Here is a 19,473-nt window from a genome sequence, read left to right as displayed (position 1 = left end):
CAGTAAATGGATTGCTGTACACGATAAGCTAAGTGAGTTACCTAGGTACTGCTGTTATTAAATCGTTTCTTAGTTAACGCTTTCACTGTAATGTTTGTATAATTAAATATTAAAGGTAAAGACTGAAACTTAAACAAAATATTGAAAACTGCATTCTTAAAAATAATTTATTTTGCAGTCACCTCTGGTAACAGTACACAGCATACTGAAAAACTGATGAATGATAATTGCTGCTAAAATTTACTAATTTTCAATAAGTAAATAACATAAAAATAATGTAATAATTATGTATACATATCTTTAGTAAGAACAAATGAATGTATGAGATTTTGGAGGTCATTGCATTTCTGCTGACAAATTTAATTGCTGTAAAGAAGGGGCTGGCACTGAAAAAAAATTGCACTTAAAGAAAGTTCTCAGAAAAACAATAATGTGATATAAATGTAATCACTGTTATTTCTGTATATTCAGTACACACACTGTAATAATTACTTATCTATAGGTGTTTATTCCTGAGAATATAAAATAATAACACAAATCTGTGTCATTGTTCACAGCAAATTTTATGGACAAATCATACAGCCTACCTCTCTGAAAAATGCATTCAACTTATTGTACAGATGTTTTAATTAACAATAATGGAAACACATGCCCTTCAGATGCTATAAAGTATAATTCTCTTAGTATCCTCTACATATAAAAGTGGATGTAAGTATTCATAAATATAAATAGTGTGTCTACAAAACAAATGTGCAAAAGTGATTTTGAAAAATGATTGGACTTCCTTTAACTTCTATGATTCTGACTTGACACTGACTTTGAGTTTTACTATTGCCAGTTTCTTAAGATTGTGGAAACTATTTATAAAATGTTGGTTTTGCATATAATTAATAAGGAAATGTTACTTTTTAATATTAGAGAGAGAGAGAGAGAGAGAGAGAGAGAGAGAGAGAGAGGAGAGAGAGAGAGAGAGAGAGAGAGAGAGAGAGAGAGAGAGGAGAGGGGGCGTATTACTGGGCAGCAGCACATTTGTGTATGCACACACATGTGCACAGAATGAAAAATACACGTATGTAATAATGCACAACTGTAAGGAAGTGCATCAATAAAAACACTGATACCAGTCAGGTCAGTAAGTATGTGTAACTTTGTAGAAAAAGAAACTTAAGAGACATTTATTGTCTTCTTTTGTATTGTTTGGAGCTTTGCATATTTTACATACCATGTAAGCATAAGTAGGTAGAATTACTGCAGTCTGTCACATTTTGTGAGACTATGAAGTGCAATACTGTATTGTACATACTTTGAAGCAGTTAATTTTACTGACATAATTCTGAAGTTAAGGATAAATAAATTAATGTATTTTGAATTAAATGTATATCATACAGTACTATTTGGGATTAGCTGTTACTTTATATATGAAATTGTTGTACCTATAAGCTCTGTGAGTTACTTCCAAGATACTTTTTAGGCTACATATGTTAGTTCTTCATTATTTGAAGATATTTACTTATTAGAGGGCAGGCCCCTAGCTATTTGTTACTAAATTGAAGTGCCACTATGTATTTAAGTAGGTTGCCTTAATTTGTTATATTTTAATTTTAATACAGTTTTACCTCGAACTTATGCAAGGTTAGCCCCAGAACTCTCGCCACAATGGCTCTTAGCGTAAGTTTGGCACAGTCTTCTAAAAAAGCTAATAAATGCTATTTCTGAAGTTTAAACACTAAATGTGACCCTAATCATGCTCCTTAAAAAGATTTAGTTAACTTTTTAATGGAAATTAAGTTACTGTAATTTACTTAAAAGTTAGCTTAATACATTACCCTTAAAAAAAGAAATAAAATGGTTGGCATGTAAATATTGACTTGGAAGAGAATTTCTTTCCCTTTCTGGACCGATCTAGTTGTAGGTCTTCAACCTCTTTTAATAACTTTATTCTCTACATCACTCTTCTCTTTGTTCTGAAGTGCTTTTTCATGAACAAACAGTGTTTTTATTTGGAGTAATACAACTCTTTGCTATTATGTGTCTATTTCCTCAGATTGTATTTGCCACACATTTACAGTTCATATAGAGGTAGATGGCAATAGTAAAAATTAGATCACTTTTGCTTTACCTACTGTGCAGGTGCAAATATGTACAGAGTAAATATTAAGTTGTAAAAATATGTGAGCACAAACTATGAACAAGAGAGAGAGAGAGAGAGAAAGAGAGAGAGAGAGAGAGAGAGAGATTATTTATCAATTACAGTAAAGCCCCCATATTCACATTCTCCTCATTCTCACGATTCGCAGACTCACTGATTCATGGATTTCTCTATGGAACATATATGCACATTATTAGCTAAGTAGTAAATTTGCCTATTCGCAGTATTTTCCACTGGCTGAGAAATATTCACTAATTACTGTGTATTTTTTATATAATTTTCATATGACTAAATGCAATTCCTTTTTTGTGATAAAACTTATTAAAATACTGGAGGTACCAGGTGCTCGAAGTTACGATAATTCGGGCCTTAGATAATCTCGCTGATTTCTTATGTATGGGGTAAGTAATTAATACCGATACAACAGCATTTAGAAAATATTTTTAAGTTTCTCCACATGGGCACAGGCAGCTTACAATCAGGCATTGAGAGAGACCAAATTACAATGGTAGGGATCAATTTCTTTTCCTCCATCTCTTTATCCCAACTTAGTTACAAAAGCAAGAGAACCAGTTACAAATGACGTTAAGTAGAATAGGACTGGATATATTTTACTTATACCTTTATTTGGTATGGATAAAAGATTATACATTTCTATAGTAAATTATGTGATATTTTAAACAGGCAAATATCATTTCCTGATCTTCCGTGAAACCTTTGAAGAGAGGGGTGAGGGCAAAGAGCTGTCAAATATGTCAATGTTGCCCACAGCATGTCAGAGGATTCTGGTACTCACTCACTCTCTCTCTCTCTCTCTCTCATGACAGTTTAGTTAGGTTCCAATGAAAAGTTCGTGTGTCTGTGAATTCACACAACTCGAATCGTGTAAGATCGAGGTGTTACTGTAACTTGAATTTTAACTAAAAGTTGTTAGATTACTTAATTTATGTTATTAAGCATAATAAAACTTTTGCCATCATTCATTAGGTTTAGTCTTACAGCTTCCATTAGTTCTCATTGACGGGTGGATATCGTTCTCAGCTAGCACTCTGCTGGCCCGCATTAGATTCTCCTACAGACCAATGAAGAATTAGAGGAATTTATTTCTGCTGATAGAAATTATTTCTCGCTATATTGTGGTTCGGATTCCACAATAAGCTGTAGGTCCCGTGCTAGGTAACCAATTGGTTCTTAGCCACATAAAATAAAACTAACCATTCGGCCAGCTCCTAGGAGAGCTGTTAATCAGCTCAGTGGTCTGGTTAAACTAAGGTATGCTTTAGATCTTCCATCCCTTTGTTATTGTTGATTTCCAAGCAAGAAATAAAGCTGTTGAAATAGGTCCAGATCTTCATGAAGACTTAAGAGGTTTTTCTGTGTAGCAACTCGCCTAGTTGGGTTGAAAGTCTGAGATTAAATTTACCCAATCTGTTACTTATTGTAATTTAAAATATATTTTTTCACTTGAAAGTAATTCTGAGAAGGTACCAGAATAGTTGCTAAGTAAATAAAAATGTCACAAACAGTATTTTAGGAAACAGAAAGAAACAAAACACTTTGTTGTTCCCTTTGACTACTTTGTAATGTTACCAGTGGTGTTTGATATTTGTTGCTTATTTTTCATGCTTATGACTTCACTATAAACTTGGTTTAAACTTATTATAGATAAATTTTACTGAAAATATGAATCTACATATTGTTTAAATCCTGCAACCTCATCCTATATATTATTCTGAATATAAATGGAACTTACAATTTGATAATAATGATAATGAATGATAATTTTGCTACAGCACTAGTGCATCTACAGTAGCAGCAACTGCAGCAGTTACAACCCCTACCCTGAGTGTTCATGGCTTGGAGGAAAAGGTGAATAAATGGGTAGCTGAGATAAGAGAACAAGAAGAACGTCTCATGAGACAAGCAGCTCATGTCAACTCATGGGATCAACTTCTACAGCAAGGTCACGACCAAGTACAGCAGCTACGTGATACTTTAAATAAGGTTAAGGTAAGAAAACAGTTCTATACAGAATTTTTTGTTCACTATGAGAAGTTTTCTTAGATATGAAGATTATAATTTGAAAGCAAGGCAGCCAGAGGCTCAGCTTGAACTACACTATATGTTAATGTTAGCACTTCATGATTTTTTTTTTGAGATTTTATTCAAGCTAGAAAAAGGTATTGGAGCATGATAAATTTTAGTACAGTAATTTGTTTTATATAATGTTTGCTGCATGGTTATTTTACAAGAGAGTTACAAACTGGGAAATGCAGAATTGTGTGCAATTTAATGCTGCCAAAAAATTAAAGGAAGTTACAATATTCTTTCGTTAATAATATGAACTTATACTTTGAATTTAAGATGGATCAGCAAAGCCTCCAAGCAGAACTGGACTTCATTCAAGGACAGCAGCAAGAACTAGAGCAATTAATAGAGCCCCTTGAGGCAGCTGTTGCCTCCACAACTCCTGCACAGCACCAGGGTGATAGGCAACGTGATAATATGCATCATCTTGCACAGGTTAGGGATCTTAATTTATTTACTTTGGAGTGATTGATCAGTCTAGTCAGTGCACAAGCACTAAAAATACGTGGTAATACAGTACTGTTGTGATTTTTGTCAATATTTGTCAGGTTTATGAAGTGTTAGAGTAAAATTTCAGTATACTGTAATGCCAAAGGTTTAAGATAATGGTTTGATTTACAGTTTCTTCTTGACTTGAAAAATGTAATTTGCTTAAAACAGGCAGTCCCAGTTAACGGCAGAGGTCTGTCCCTGGCTGAGTGCCGCTAACCGAAAATCGGCAATAAACGCAACCGTTAACCGGATATTGGTGCCGTTAACTGGAGATCAGCGCTGAAATCCCCACTTAACAGCACTGTTAACCAGAGACCGGTGCCAAAATACAGTCAACCCTCTTTAAGCCTGATCTCATTAACCCTGATATCGGATAAGATGGACACTGAAGAGGGTCAGCCGATTTAAAATGCATAATGTTCGACCACGATTTACGATAGTTACTGTTCTTTTGCTTGTCACGTACCATTTTCCTTTTTATTTACCTTAAAAACTTTTCATTTATATTTTTATTTTATATATACTGTTCTGTATTTATACTGTACTGAACTGAAATGCTTTTAACTTGTAACCAATTGAACTTGTAACGGCATGTACCGTCATTAAGAAACGATATTGTCTGGAACGGTGAGCAGTATCGTAGATGGTCACTGAGCATTAACAGTTTTACCTATCTGCTGCCCAACTGGTAGCTACAGTACAATGCTTTGTGTGTTTTTTAGGAAAGAAAAGACATGACAAAGGTAAACTTTACGTGGCAAATGACATGAGAGAGAGAGAGAGAGAGAATTGCCAGTTCCCTCTATGCAGCGTAATTCTATCCTCGAGAGATTAAAGAGAAGAATTTTGTTTTAAAGTATGTCAATGCAGCTTGGGTAAATATCTTCTGAAGCAAAAAAAAATTATGTATATTTTGTTGCTGAAGAATCTCTGAACCAACAATTTTGCACTCAAAGTGATAAGAAGGAATTCATTCTATTCTTCATGTAACCAGTAAAATACATACACTATTAAAACTACGCTTTGTATTCAAAACACACTCACTTATGTCATCGTCAGCATCTCTGAGCAAACTTTCTTTCTCAGACGGAATACAGCTAAAACCTGATTGGCTGAATGGTTGCCATGGAGATCGGCTAGCCAATGACAGCCTTCTACTTCTGTTCTATTTATAGACATGTCATGATGACACTAAGTTTGAACATTGCCATGATCTGGATTATTTGACTGCTGATGACAAAAATTACTCAATAATTTGCTTTATATAATTATTTCTTCATGAAAATATGAATTCAACAATAATTTATCTTTAATATAGGGATATGAAAAATCCCACAACAGTCTGTTGTGGTGATGGGTCATCACTTGCAAATCCTATTCCCGGACCATCCTCAGATTGACGACTGCAAACTGATGACGACTTCAGTAACAATAAAAAACAACCCTCTCCAAGATTGATATGATGGAATGTATTTTATAGTCTTACTTATCATTAAAATTCACGTTGAATTACAGTCATTTTGATCATGTATATTTTTGCGTTTTACGGAATGTTTTTGTTGAAAACAAAATGTGTTAGTGAACTTATGGTCTTAATTGTCCCACTATTTTATTACTGATGATCTTAATCATCTCGCATTTATTTAACAGTTTATTAATATAGATGATAATAGTAAACTATAATGAATAAATAACTAAAATAAAAAAAACATGAAAAAAGGAAAAAATCTTACTCTTCATTTTGGAGAGACCACTTCATTTTACTTAACAATTATGCGTTTGTGTCTCGGCCTAGGCATCTACGTAGATGTGGCGGAATTCTATCATTTTTGTCTTGTTTTATTCTTCGTTTTTCATCATTTACTATGAGCTTTAATTCAAACGTTTCTACATTGGCTTATTATCCATACTTAATAAAAATAGTGAAATACAATATATTTATAGGTATATATATATATAGATACCGCCGGTTAAACCAGGCTATTGGCTAAGACGGACACCTGGCCCCTATTAGTCTGTCTTAACAAGGGTCGACTGTATACGCTTATGGCACCGTTAACTGGAGATCGTTCAAAAATCCAGTTAACGACGATGCTAGCCAAGTTCTGTAACACTGGGAACTGCCTGTAGATATGCAGTATGAGGATCCCTTTATACTGTATATGTATTAGCTCCCTCTGATTGAAGTTTGTCTATCATCCAAATGCTTGTAGCTAGGTGTGTCTGACTGGCATAAACATTTCACATTTTATGTCTGTGGATTCACAGGATTAGTTTCAAGCAAACGCAGCTTAAAGCATCTTTGGATAATAGGCATTCAAAATTTTACTAAAATGAAATTAGGGCGGAATCATTAAAAATCTTCCTGTAGATTTATTGGGCTACAAATAGGAAAACTTAAGTTAAATCATTCATATGTAATGTAGATTAAGGTTTGCTGAAACCATGGCCCAAAGAACCAGAATTGGGGAACAGTAGGGGTCCAGAGTTTTCATAGATGGTCATGTAATATAGATTCAGCATTTAAACTGTGACTCAAGAGGTTACAGTGTGGTCACAGTAAAGGGTTTAAAACTTTATACAAGAATATACAGTTGACCATCTGTATTTGCGGGGGTTAGGGACCTCTACAAGCCTGCGAATACTGAAAGTCCGAGATACAGTATATTGTAACCCCCCTCTAAAAGTGCTTATAAGTAACTGCCTATTTCAAGCCAATCAGCATCGAGGAAAGCTGGTACCTTGCTGTGTGATTCGTTACTTCCAACCCTTCCAGCCAATAGCTGTCATCATGGAGAGAAAGAGAGAGAGAGAGAGAGAGTATCATTTTAAAGTCATCTTACAGCATACTGTTAAAGATATATGGCTCACAGCTACGTGTGAAAACTAATAAAGTTACCCCAAAGAGAGAGAGAGAGAGAGAGAGAGAGAGAGAGAGAGAGAGAGAGAGAGAGAGAGAGAACACAAATACATATGCACATTAAAAATATTTTTACACTAGTGATAGTAAATGCAGTTTGTAAATAAAGATTAATTCACAAAACTAGGTTACAAGAATATACAGTATCAGTAACATTAAACTAAAATCAATCATGAAAAAAGAGGAAAACTCCCTCACAAAGCATCAGAGCTATAAGGCAATCAGCAATTAGCAGAGCTGCTATCTTGCTCTGCAATTGGCTCTTCTAACTCTTCCAGCCAATAGCGTGTCATGCTACAAGCCAGTCAGCATTGAGGTAACATACCATGATGTGTGATTTTTTACTTCTAACTGTTCCAGCAAATAGCTCCCTTTCTATCTATCTATCCATCTCTTACATTCTATGAGTATTTATCTATCTATCCATCTCTCACATTCTATGAGTATCCTTTGGTGTAAAGAGAGAGAGAGAGAGAGAGACAATGTTTGCCCAGGTGCTAACCCCCTTTATGGTCAAAATGTCAATACATCAAGATGATTAACAGTTATGGCTTCATCCTGTCCCTTTAAGTCAGAGACAGAAAAAGATCAAGGAAAACAATTATTGAGCTAAAATCTTGCCTAATTTATTATACAGGTAGTGCTTAAGTTACGATAATTCGATTTTGCGACTGGGTTACCAATTAATACCGATACAACAATATTTTGAAAATATTTTTAAATTGCACTTCCGATGGGCACAGGCAGCAGTATACAATCAAGCAGCTAAAGAGACCAAATTACAATAGACTAACTTCTTTTCCTCTATCTCTTTATCCCACCTTCTAGTTAAATAAGTTAAAAAAGTAAAAGTGAATGATAAGAGTATTGTTAGTAACATTATACTTGTGTAAATGTGTACATCCATTAACAACCAAACTAAAAGCAGCTGCTTTGCTATGAACAACCAAATCAGATAGCAACAGCTGTTTTGCATGCATTTCAAACATCATATGATAGTAAACAATTACCGTAGTCGTTTCAAATGACGTTAAGTAGAATAGGACTGATATATTTTTACATTATACACTTTCTTGCTTTGGATGAAAGATTGGCAAGGAAATATACAGTAAACCCCCGTATTCACGGTCTCATGGTACGCAGACTCACCTATTCGTGGATTTCTCTATGGAACATATACACATTATTCACTGAAAAGTCATCCTTTCGCGGTATTTTTCACTGAGAAATATTCACTAATTACTGTATTTTCATATAATTTTCATGACTAAATGCATTTTTTGTGATAAAACTATTAAAATACTTAGGTACCCAGGTAGTGCTCGAGTTGCGATAATTTGCCTTCAATAAGTTGATTTTGCAATGGGGTAAGCAATTAATACCGATACGACAATATTTATAAAATATTTTAAAATTTAACGGGGCACAAGCAGCAACGTACAATCAGGCAGCAAGAGAGAACAAATTACAACAGACCAAATTCTTTTCCTCCATCTCTTTATCCCATCAGACGTCTCTTCCTTTCCCATCAATCACGATCATGTATCGCATGTATCAACACAGTGAGAATCTCATGTATATATTTGTGTGTAGAATTTCATGGCCTTTTTGCCAATGTATATTTTATCACTGTACAGAAAACCCCCTGTATTCATTCTCAAGATTCGTGGATGCACATATTCACGGATTTCTCTTTGGAATGTATCTACCCATTATTTGCGGAAAATTCACCCATTCGCGATATTTTTCACTGAGAAATATTCACTAAATACTGAATTTTCTTCTCATTTTCATGACTAAATGCACTTTTTGTGATAAAACTATTAAAATACTCAGGTAATGCTCGAGTTACGATAATTCACCTTACGATAATTTGATTTTGCAATGGGGTAAGCAGTTAATACCGATATGACAATATTATTTATAAAATATTTTAAAATTTTGCGAGGGTGCAGGCAGCAGTGTACAATCGGGAAGCAAGAGAGACCAAATTACAATAGACCAACTTCTTTTCCTCCATCTCTTTATCCCATCTTCTAGTTAAAAAAGTAAAAGAGAATAATAAAAGTATTGTTAATAACATTATACTGTTGCATAAATGCATACAGCCATAAACAACCGACAAGAAACTGTTATTTTGCTTGTAACTGAATCAAATAACAACAGCCGTTTACCTGGTATTTCAACCGTCGTACGGTAATAAACAATTACCGTAGGTTATGGCACAAATGATGTTAAGTAGAATAGGACTGATATATTTTTACATTATACCCTTATTTGGTATGGATGCAAGATCGTCAAGGAAATATACTGCTAAATTTAAGCTGCAAGTTGTAGCTGAAGCTAAGAAAATAATGTTCAAGCTGCTAATGACTATACTGTAAATTATTGTGCATCGGCAACATGGATGAAACTCGTTTGTAATTAAAATTGAAGAGAGTATTTTAATCAAAACTACTGGGGATGAAGGAACACATTACTGTTATTTTACGCCGATAAACAATAAATACGTAAAGCTTGTATTATGATGAAATCAAGTGAAAATAGTGAATGGAATCTTGAATTTTTTACACAAAACAAATGCCCCCAAACGGCCATCGTCAATCATCATCTATTAACGAAAATAATAGATTAATTAATTTCACAACAAGACATATTTTAGTTATATTTCGACTTAAAAACATTTCATATAATGAAGAATAACCTTGCCTCTTATAAATAAAGTATCTAGACTCTAGAGATTCAACTCATAAATAAAGTATCTAGACTCTAGAGATTCATTTATGCTAACTAGAAGCAAGAAAAAGCGCTCTGAACTGAGTTGAATGCAGCGAAATAAACACCACATAAACATTTCCAAACCAAAACATTATTGATCAAAGTATGACCACATATATATAATACAAAAGCAATATATATATATATATATATATATATATATATATATATATATATATATATATATATATATATATATATATATATATATATATATATATATATATATATAATATATATATATATATATATATATATATATATATATATATATATATATATATATATATATATATATATATATATATATATATATATATATATATACAATATTATTGGATACAGTGAATTAAGGCATAACATTTTAAAAGATCCATGGAAAAGATGCATATTCATGATGTTGACGTTTTGTATAATACAACATGCGAATATAGAGTACAATATAATGTAGGCTATGCTACCATGTGTGTATACAATATACCATATTGTAGGCTCAGCTACTTCTTGTTTGTTATTCAATTTCCCTTCGTATTGAATTATCATAAGTCACTGCATGAACCTCCAGAATTAGCTAATATTAATGATTACTATACCATGTATGTAAAGAGTATAGTTTATAGTGTAGGCTAGGCTATGTTCGAGATACATTTTGGTATTTCTTACGTTTTTTCAACAAACGATGGATTTCTTTTGAACCTAACCCCATCGTAAGTAGGATAATACAGGTATAAGCATTTTTAGTTTGTTTTGTGTGTGTTTGAACTATCAAAATAGGCAGTTTTAAGTGTTTTCAGAAGGGTTCTAAGTATTCAGTGTTTTTAGCTGTTCGCGGGGTGTGTGAACGATCCCCTCGAATACGGGAGTTTACTGTATGTCCATTATGTCTCTTATTGCTATTTGATTGACTGTTAACAAACACAAATTGCTCTCACTCAGCGTGAACAAGCAATCAAAGGTCGGAATATTTTGTTTCTGTCCGCACGCTGTAAGGTAAAAAAACTAGTCAGTACCCAGTTCTGTCTCTTTGACCTCACAACTGGTGATCCGAGAATGGTAAACACAGCGGTTCTGGCTTATTGGAATTAACGGACTTACTGGGGTTTAACTTCAGAGAGCCCTTTCGGAACCATATGGTGACAAAGTCTGGCCTCTGAAAGCTCCTTCCTCAGAGAAAACCTGCCACTAACAGACTGATTACAGCGCACAAATAAATGGACGTTCTGTGAAGCCGTTCTCGAAAGGTTTGGCCCTGCCATTTCATTCATGTTGACTGTATTCTAAGTCATTCTAAACCACACGGCATATAGTTTTGACTTGACGTTCCCTAAAACACCATTAATGGACTAAATACGGTTTTTATTTCGCATTTTGTCGTGAGGTAGAAAGTCGTTCTGAGGACACACAGATCCTCCTGCATCACCCTCTCACCTTCGAAGGCAGCAAAAGCCAGGCGATAAAACTCCCGCCTTCTTGCAGCAAAATACTGCATCCTGGTTCCTGTGGGATTTCTGGGTAGCAAAAATCACAGACGAGGAAACCAAAGCTGACGTCACCATGACAACGTTGCTAGGTGGTCTTCAACAAAATCACCCCATGGTTGGACTCGCAGCTGGGCAAAGTCAAGTTTCTCGTTTACAGAAACTCATCAACACATACTCCATGCCCATCCCAGAGAGAGCCAATGCGCCTCGACCTGGTGATCCTGCACCTGGGAACACATCACCCAGGGACGCCTGGTACGAACTATTTTGGTCCCCTGATGCTGCCGGGTGTACTCAGATGGACTGAGGAGGGAGATCAACTTGTCACAGGAAATATTCCAGCGACGCCTTCCGCAGGAGGTGAGGGTACAAATCATGGATGCAGACACCTTCTCAATGGACAAAAATGAATGTCGCGACAAACTCCATGAGGCCACCAAGGCCTTTTTTTGGGAACACGCCACAACGCCTGCAGCCTGGCAGCAGAAGCCGATATAGGGGGGAATCACAACGTGGTATACAGGAAGAAGGCGCCGCAGCAGCAGAAGAAGAGGAACAAATCAGCTTGTTGTTCCTTCCATCGGATGTTAGTTTGTGACGCTGGAAATTGCAGAGCCCCCTGTTCTTTCACAAAAACTAGAAAAGTGGCCACTAACAGGAGAGAGAGAGAGAGAGAGAGAGAGAGAGAGAGAGAGAGAGAGAGAGAGAGAGAGAGAGAGAGAGAGAGAGAGCGTTCACACACTAGTGACAGTACATACCAAAGCATCGAACTACAAGCATTTGTGATTGGCTATTTCAACTTCAAACCACTGTCCATCGTGAGAGAGACAGAGAAAGAGAGAGGGGGTGAGTATCGTTTTTTTATACAGTACATATTATGATGATAGATCAATATTTAGGGATTTTCCTTTGAACATCTGATTGATATTTTGCTGTTTCTTTGCATTAATATTATTTGAAAATTAGTAAATCAATTATCATACAAAAAATACAGTGTTACACATTAAAAATTCTCTTTATCTCAGTAAGAGAGAGAGAAGAAAAAAAATACAAACTCATACACTATTGACAGTACAGTACATACAAAGCATTGAGCACAAGCTTCGTGAATGGCTACTTCCAACTCCTTCAGCCAATAGGTTGTCATCGTGGAGAGGGGGTGAAAATTTTTTTTTTATACAGGACATACTATGACGATAATAGATCAATATTGATGGATTTTACTTTCACATTTGATTGATATTTTGTTGTGTTTGCATTAATAATTTGTTTCTACACAAATACAAACCCTCAGTCTTTACATATTAGATTAACTTTCAGCGAGCTGGAAGACCAGCCATTAAACTTTTTTGCAAGGTCGGTTATGGTAACAGTTGCCGATGGTAGGGGCAGAACCACTGCCCACCCAGTTGGTATACATTCAGTTCTGAGCAGTTACTTTTGGCCAGCATCTCGATGAGACAGGTGATCTTTTCTCTGTCCTGCCATTCAACTTTCTCTTCTGTGTTTGAAGTTACATTGTTTATACTCTGAACCATTGATACATTGAAACATTCCAACAGGTTTTCTGTGTCTCTATAATGATATATTATACTTATTCTTGCATTCTTGCTATGAAGTCTGCATAAGTTTTGGGGAGACTTTCTCCTTATATATCATTTTAATTATTTTTTTGTGTTGCCTTATCGTATTTATAAAACCCAACACACCTGGGTGTTTATTTTGTGTATTCTGTTTTCACAAAGAAATAGTGTTTTTATTTTGACAACGTAATTTCTTGGAATGTTGTAATTTATTAGTCTTTCAGATGTATAGACTGAGAGGATAGAGACAACGGGGTTTTTCGTGTTTCCAGGTGAGGGTTTCATATTCAGTTCGGACAAAGATACTTCTGCTTGAACATGGCAAGTTTTTGTGTTCTCCCTCAACATGGAGGTTGATGTCGTAAGATCTTTGACAGTGCGTTTGGTCTAACGCCTTGCTCTTCAAAACCAGTGGGAGTTCCTATCTGTGGTTCCTGTCTTGTTTCTTGCCCGTCTTAAGGGGATGTGTTAAATTGAAGGCTTGCCCTTTCCCCCTCTGAATGTTGTTCCTGGCCTCCTGGGCAGTTTTTTTTTTTTTTTTTTTCTTCTTCTTCACCAAGAGGAAACATCAGAGGAGGAAGAAGGCTCCATCTTGGAAGGTGTTTTCTCCTCTTGCAGTGGCTGCTTCTCAGTCTCCTTCTGGTTCCTTCTAATTCTTCCTCCAGTTGCTTCTTCTTCCTTGGAATACTTTACCCTTTCCCATTCTTCCATAGCTTTGACTTTGAAAGTTTAGGAGAGAGGCCAGGAGATATTTGCTCTCTTGGGGTTGGGAGCCTCCCCCTTGAGGGAAGAGGCAACATCATCTCTTTCTACTTCAGGACCAAGACTTGGAAGATATCAGGACTTTCCTAGGCCTACTAGTTCCAGCCTTGGGTGGCCTATTTTCCCATTTCCTGTCCTCTCGCATGACCGTGTCATCCACCTTCGACAGTTGCTTCCCTGCTGGTGAAATGCCTAGCTTTACCTGTGTTGCCACATCAGTTTTTGGTGTTTTTGACCAGCGTTTTGGTCTGATAACCTGCAGCAGCTAACCTGTTTTCCTCTTTGTAGCTATGGTTCTGGTTCTGTTGTAACATATCCCTCTACAGCTTTTAAACCCATTGGTGGCCTCATTATCATATATATATATTGTATATATATTTGTATTTCAGATATATATATATATATATATATATATATATATATATATATATATGTATATATATATATATATATATATATATATATATATTTATAGGGTTAGAATATATTTTCCTGTCGTCAGTATATATATATATATATATATATATATATATATATATATATATATAGGTATATTATATATATATATATATATATTCATATATATATATATATATATATATATTATATATATATAATATATATATTATATATATATATATATATATATATATATATATATATATATATATATATATATATTATATATAAGGTGCTATATAGAATATATATATATATATATATATTATATATATATATATATATAATATATATTTATTATATATATATATATATATATATATATATATATATATATATAATATATATATATTATATATATATTATATATATATATATATATAGAGAAAGAGAGAGAGAGAGTTAGAGAGAGAGGTATTTCTCCTAATAGAGAGAGATGAGTGCAGTGTGTGTGTGTGTGGGCAGCCACTTGACTGTTGTGTGCAAGTAAGATGCCATTGCTATGTGTTGATTCTCAGAGATATGGCAGCAGCAGCGATGGTAGTAACTGCACACACCAGCAGCAACAGAGCCACCTCTGGCACATAATGTTGGGCCATCAACTCTATTACATATAGAAACGGGATCCTAAAAGAACAGGGGATCATGTTTCATGAAGTAACTGGCTATATTTTCATTCATGAAAATCTTTATAACTGTGTTGAAACAACCTCAAGTAAACATGTGTTTGATCACAGTCAACTTGCAGTCAGTTACACACCTGCATTTCCAGCTAATAAAATAATGAATGAATTGTTAGAAGCTTTTTATTAAAGCCTATTTGACATTAAATTCACATTGCCTAATAAATTAGCATGTACAGTTACTGTCAGTCCATATAACCATGGTTAAGTCTGACAGTTTTCCCTGCCACTAGTACTACAGTGTACCTAGTATCATGAGGTCCAGCCCTAGGGCTGCTGCAGTTTTAAGTGTTAAGGAAGTGTTATATTATTATTTACAATGTATCAATAAGTTCTCAAACCTCCTGGTATGCAAAGGACTCAGCTGAATTTGATATGCCAGAACATTTAAAGGTAGTAGTCTTCAGTTTTACCATGTATCATTTTGTTCATGACACTTACCTGACAGATATATATATAGCTGTATTCTCCAAAGGGACCGACAGAAATTCAAAAACTTACGCCCTGTTTGTTTTGGGCCAGGTGGTTAGTACTGTAGTATTCCCTAGTGCTGGGAGGCGGGTATCAGGAACCATTCCCATTTTCTATTCAGATTTTTATCTGTCGCCAGGTATTGTCAACACCTGTTGTCAATACAAAGGTGGATTTCGAAACTTTTCCACTGAGTATTCTGATTGTCTTTTGGTTCTTTGACTTTGGCTTTGTGGATAGGCATACGCTTGGACTGATTTGATTTTGGTTTTGGCTATTTCTTGAACAAGATGTCTGGATCTAGTTCTGCTAGTTTCAGGGTGTGTGTTGTGAAGGAGTGTAAGGTGAGGCTACCAAAGCTTCTGTAGACCCTCACACAGTATGCATGAGATGTAAAGGGCATGTCTGTATGTTGGATGATCGCTGCAAGGAGTGTGAATCGTTGCCTGATTCTGATTGGAAGGCTTACGATTCTTACGTTCAAACTAGAGCGTGATCATGTAAGGAGGTCTTCCTCCAGGAGTGTGTCGGTAGGTGGGAGTCAGGGTATTAATTTATCTCCTGTTAATCCTACTAATGCTTCTCCTTTCCCTGTAGAGTCGCCTTCTATCCCAGTGATTGCGTCTGCGGAAGGTAATGCCCAGTGCAGATTTTGAACTCCATTCGCATTTTGGAGTCTAAGGTGTTGGCGATCAAAGTGCAGTGAAGTGTAGTGATCCCCCAGTGTTGTGGAGGGGGCGTCAGATCGGCCCTATAATGCCTCTAGGCCTGGACCTCTGCCGAACTCCCAGGACTTAGGGAATGGGCATGTCGAAAGCCGCAAGAGGGTTACGGGGACCCCACCGATCTGGCGCCCCTTCGGCAGGCCTTGTTGACGCCTCCCAGGCTGCCAAGGATCGTGCTTTGCACGACGGATCCTCAAGATTGCTTCTTTCCTCCGAGGCGCCCTCCACTTAAGGAGTCGCGGTCTGGACTCTCGTCCGCTCAAGAGGAGCCGCGTTGAAGAGGACGCTTTTCCTCTTTCTCATGCTTTTGAATCTTCTCCCAACTGGCTGCTGGATTTGCCGCTAGAAGAGGACCAGGATTTCTTCGAGGAGGACGTTGCTGAACGCCCCAGCCGCACTCAAGAAGAGAGCCCCTGTCGCCCTTGGTAGAAGGAGGAGGACGCCTCCTTCCCCTCTTCTTCTCATAAGAGCAGCCCTTCTCCTGAGAGGGCTTCCTCCTGATTCTGATTGGAAGGCTTATCCAAGATATGTAGCGGCAGTTAGCTTCCTTCTGCTGCTAAGGAGAAGGAGCCTCGTGGCGCCCGTAAGGATTTGTCGCTGCCAGTTAAGAGATCTAAGAGGTCTCCTCTCCTTCTCTTCGTAATCTCTCCCCTCCGGTTTCTGTAGTCGCCCTCATCGTTCTGCGGATCATCAGCTCTCTTGCCCCGTCGAAGGTACGCCGCTGTTTGATCAGGACGCTCCTCTTCAGCTAGGCTTTGCCGCTAGTAAGAGTGTTGCGCCAAGACGCTCTTCTTGACTCTCCTCCTGCTTCCCCTCGTTTTGGACGTTCGCAGGACGCTCCCAGACGCCGTTATTCCCGATCTCTGCATGACGCTCTTCAGGACTCTCGCCAAGAAGCTCCCAGGACTTAGGACTCTCGCCAGACGCCGCAGCTTGTGAGACAGGACGCTCTTCACAGGACGCCGGCGCTGCTTGTGAAGCAGGACGTTCCTCAGACGCGCTCCAGGCTGCGATCGCAGGACGCTCCTGTACGAAGTTGTTTGGATTTTTCTGCTGCTTCTTCCCACGAGAAGAGGTCTCTGGGCCAGGGGACCCAAAGGTCTTTGTCTCCCTCTAGCCCCGAAGACTCTCCTGTCGCTCCTTCAAAGAGGCTGGTTTGTCTCAGGAGTCGGACTCTGCAGAACAAGAGCAGCCCCCTCTGTCGTCTTTCTCCCGACTACCGGGTTTTGGCTAGCATGCTTAAGGAACTTTTTCCTGATAAATTTCAGCCTACGTTCCTCTTTCCTCCTTCGCAGTTAGCTTCTTCGAAGGTGAGGAAATCGCCAGTTTCCTACAAATGAAGACTTCTCTGGCTACTAGAAAAGCTCTCAAGAGAGTCAATGCTTGGATGGAAGATAGGAAGTCTCAAGGAAAATCTTCCTTCGCTCTACCCCGTCTAGATTGTGCGGGAAAGTTGGAATGTGGTATGAGACGGAGAGAGAAATTGGCTCAAGAGTTCCTTCTTCCTCTCAAGGTGATTTTTATGCGAGCCTCGTTGATGCTTCAAGGAGGTCTCTTCTTTCTTCAGCTAAGGTGTCTTGGACTCTTTCTGAGACCGACCACCATCTGAAAGGCCTTTTCAAGTCTATGGAGGTTTTTAACTTTCTGGACTGGTGCTTGGGGGCCTTGGACTTAAGGACTCGTAGTCCGGATTCTATTTCTCTGGGGAGCTGTCCAGTGTACTGTCTTGCATGGACAAGGCCGTCAGGGATGGCGCTGATGAACTGGCTTTCACATTTGGTACAACCCTCCTAAAGAAGAGGGCTTTGTACTGCAATTTCGCTGCCAAGTCGGTTTCTCCTGTTCAGAGGGCTGAGTTACTTTTGCCCCTCTCTCTAGCCATCTCTTCCCCAGCCGCTTGTCAAGGATCTCGCCCAGCCTTAAGGAGAAGGCTACTCAGGATCTCCTTGCTCAGTCTTCCAGACGTCCTAGTGTCCCTTCTACGTCTTCGCAAGGACTTCCCCCGAAGAGACAGAAGCCCTTTCGTGGGAGATCTTCCTCCTCTAGACCCTTTTCGCGAGGAAGAGGTCTCTCCAGAGGCGGAGCCCCTTCTTCCCAAAGGGGCAAGAAGTGACTTTCTTCACCTCCAGACACCAGTAGGAGCCAGGCTTCTCCTGTTTTCGGAAGCCTGGAAAGTAAGAGGGGCGGATTCCTGGTCCCTCAATGTAATCAAGAAAGGTTACAGGATCCCGTTCCTCGAAAACCCCCGTCCTCAACTCCCAGAGATCTGTCGCCTTCTTACCGTCCGGAGAAGCAACAGATCCTTTTAGATCTGCTGGAAGAAATGATCCAGAAAAGGGCCATAGAGCGAGTCCTGGATCTGGAGTCTCCAGGTTTTTACAATCGTCTCTTCCTAGTTCCAAAACAGTCAGGGGGGTGGAGACCAGTCCTGGACGTCAGCAGACTGAACAACTTTGTCGTCAAAGAGAAGTTCAAAATGGAGACCCCAGTCTGTTATCAATGCGCTGCGACCAGGCGATTGGATGGTCTCTCTCGACCTCCAGGACGCTTATTTTCATGTCCCCATTCATCCTCAGTCGAGAAAGTATTTGAGGTTTGTCCTGGGGGGAAGAGTGTACCAGTTCAGAGCTCTCTGTTTCGGACTGAGTACAGCTCCTATGGTATTCACAGTCCTGATGAGGAACGCGTCCGGTGGCTTCATCTTGCCGGCATAAGGATCTCGCTCTATCTGGACGACTGGCTCATCCGAGCCACATCGAAACAAAGGTGTCTGGAGGACTTACATTCAACTTTGAAGCTGACAAAGTCCCTGGGACTTTTTGTGAATTTAGAGAAGTCGCATCTGATCCCCTCTCAGTCCATTCTTTACCTGGGGATTCGGA

General features: G+C 37.8%; 1 protein-coding gene across 4 annotated transcripts in view; it reads left to right on the top strand.

Annotated features, from left to right (window-relative positions):
- Nup62 (Nucleoporin 62kD) overlaps window positions 1–19,473 on the top strand; it is a 339,835-nt gene that overhangs the window by 295,115 nt on the left and 25,247 nt on the right. For all 4 annotated transcript variants that reach the window (XM_067100505.1, XM_067100502.1, XM_067100504.1 and 1 more), the window contains exon 8: window positions 4,514–4,672. In XM_067100505.1, coding sequence (XP_066956606.1) covers window positions 4,514–4,672 — 159 coding nt within the window. The remainder of the gene's footprint in view (window positions 1–4,513; window positions 4,673–19,473) is intronic.

The sequence above is a fragment of the Macrobrachium rosenbergii genome, chromosome 56 (genome assembly GCF_040412425.1).
Source record: "Macrobrachium rosenbergii isolate ZJJX-2024 chromosome 56, ASM4041242v1, whole genome shotgun sequence".
Taxonomy (NCBI): domain Eukaryota; kingdom Metazoa; phylum Arthropoda; class Malacostraca; order Decapoda; family Palaemonidae; genus Macrobrachium; species Macrobrachium rosenbergii.
This window is presented reverse-complemented; position numbering and strand designations above follow the sequence as displayed.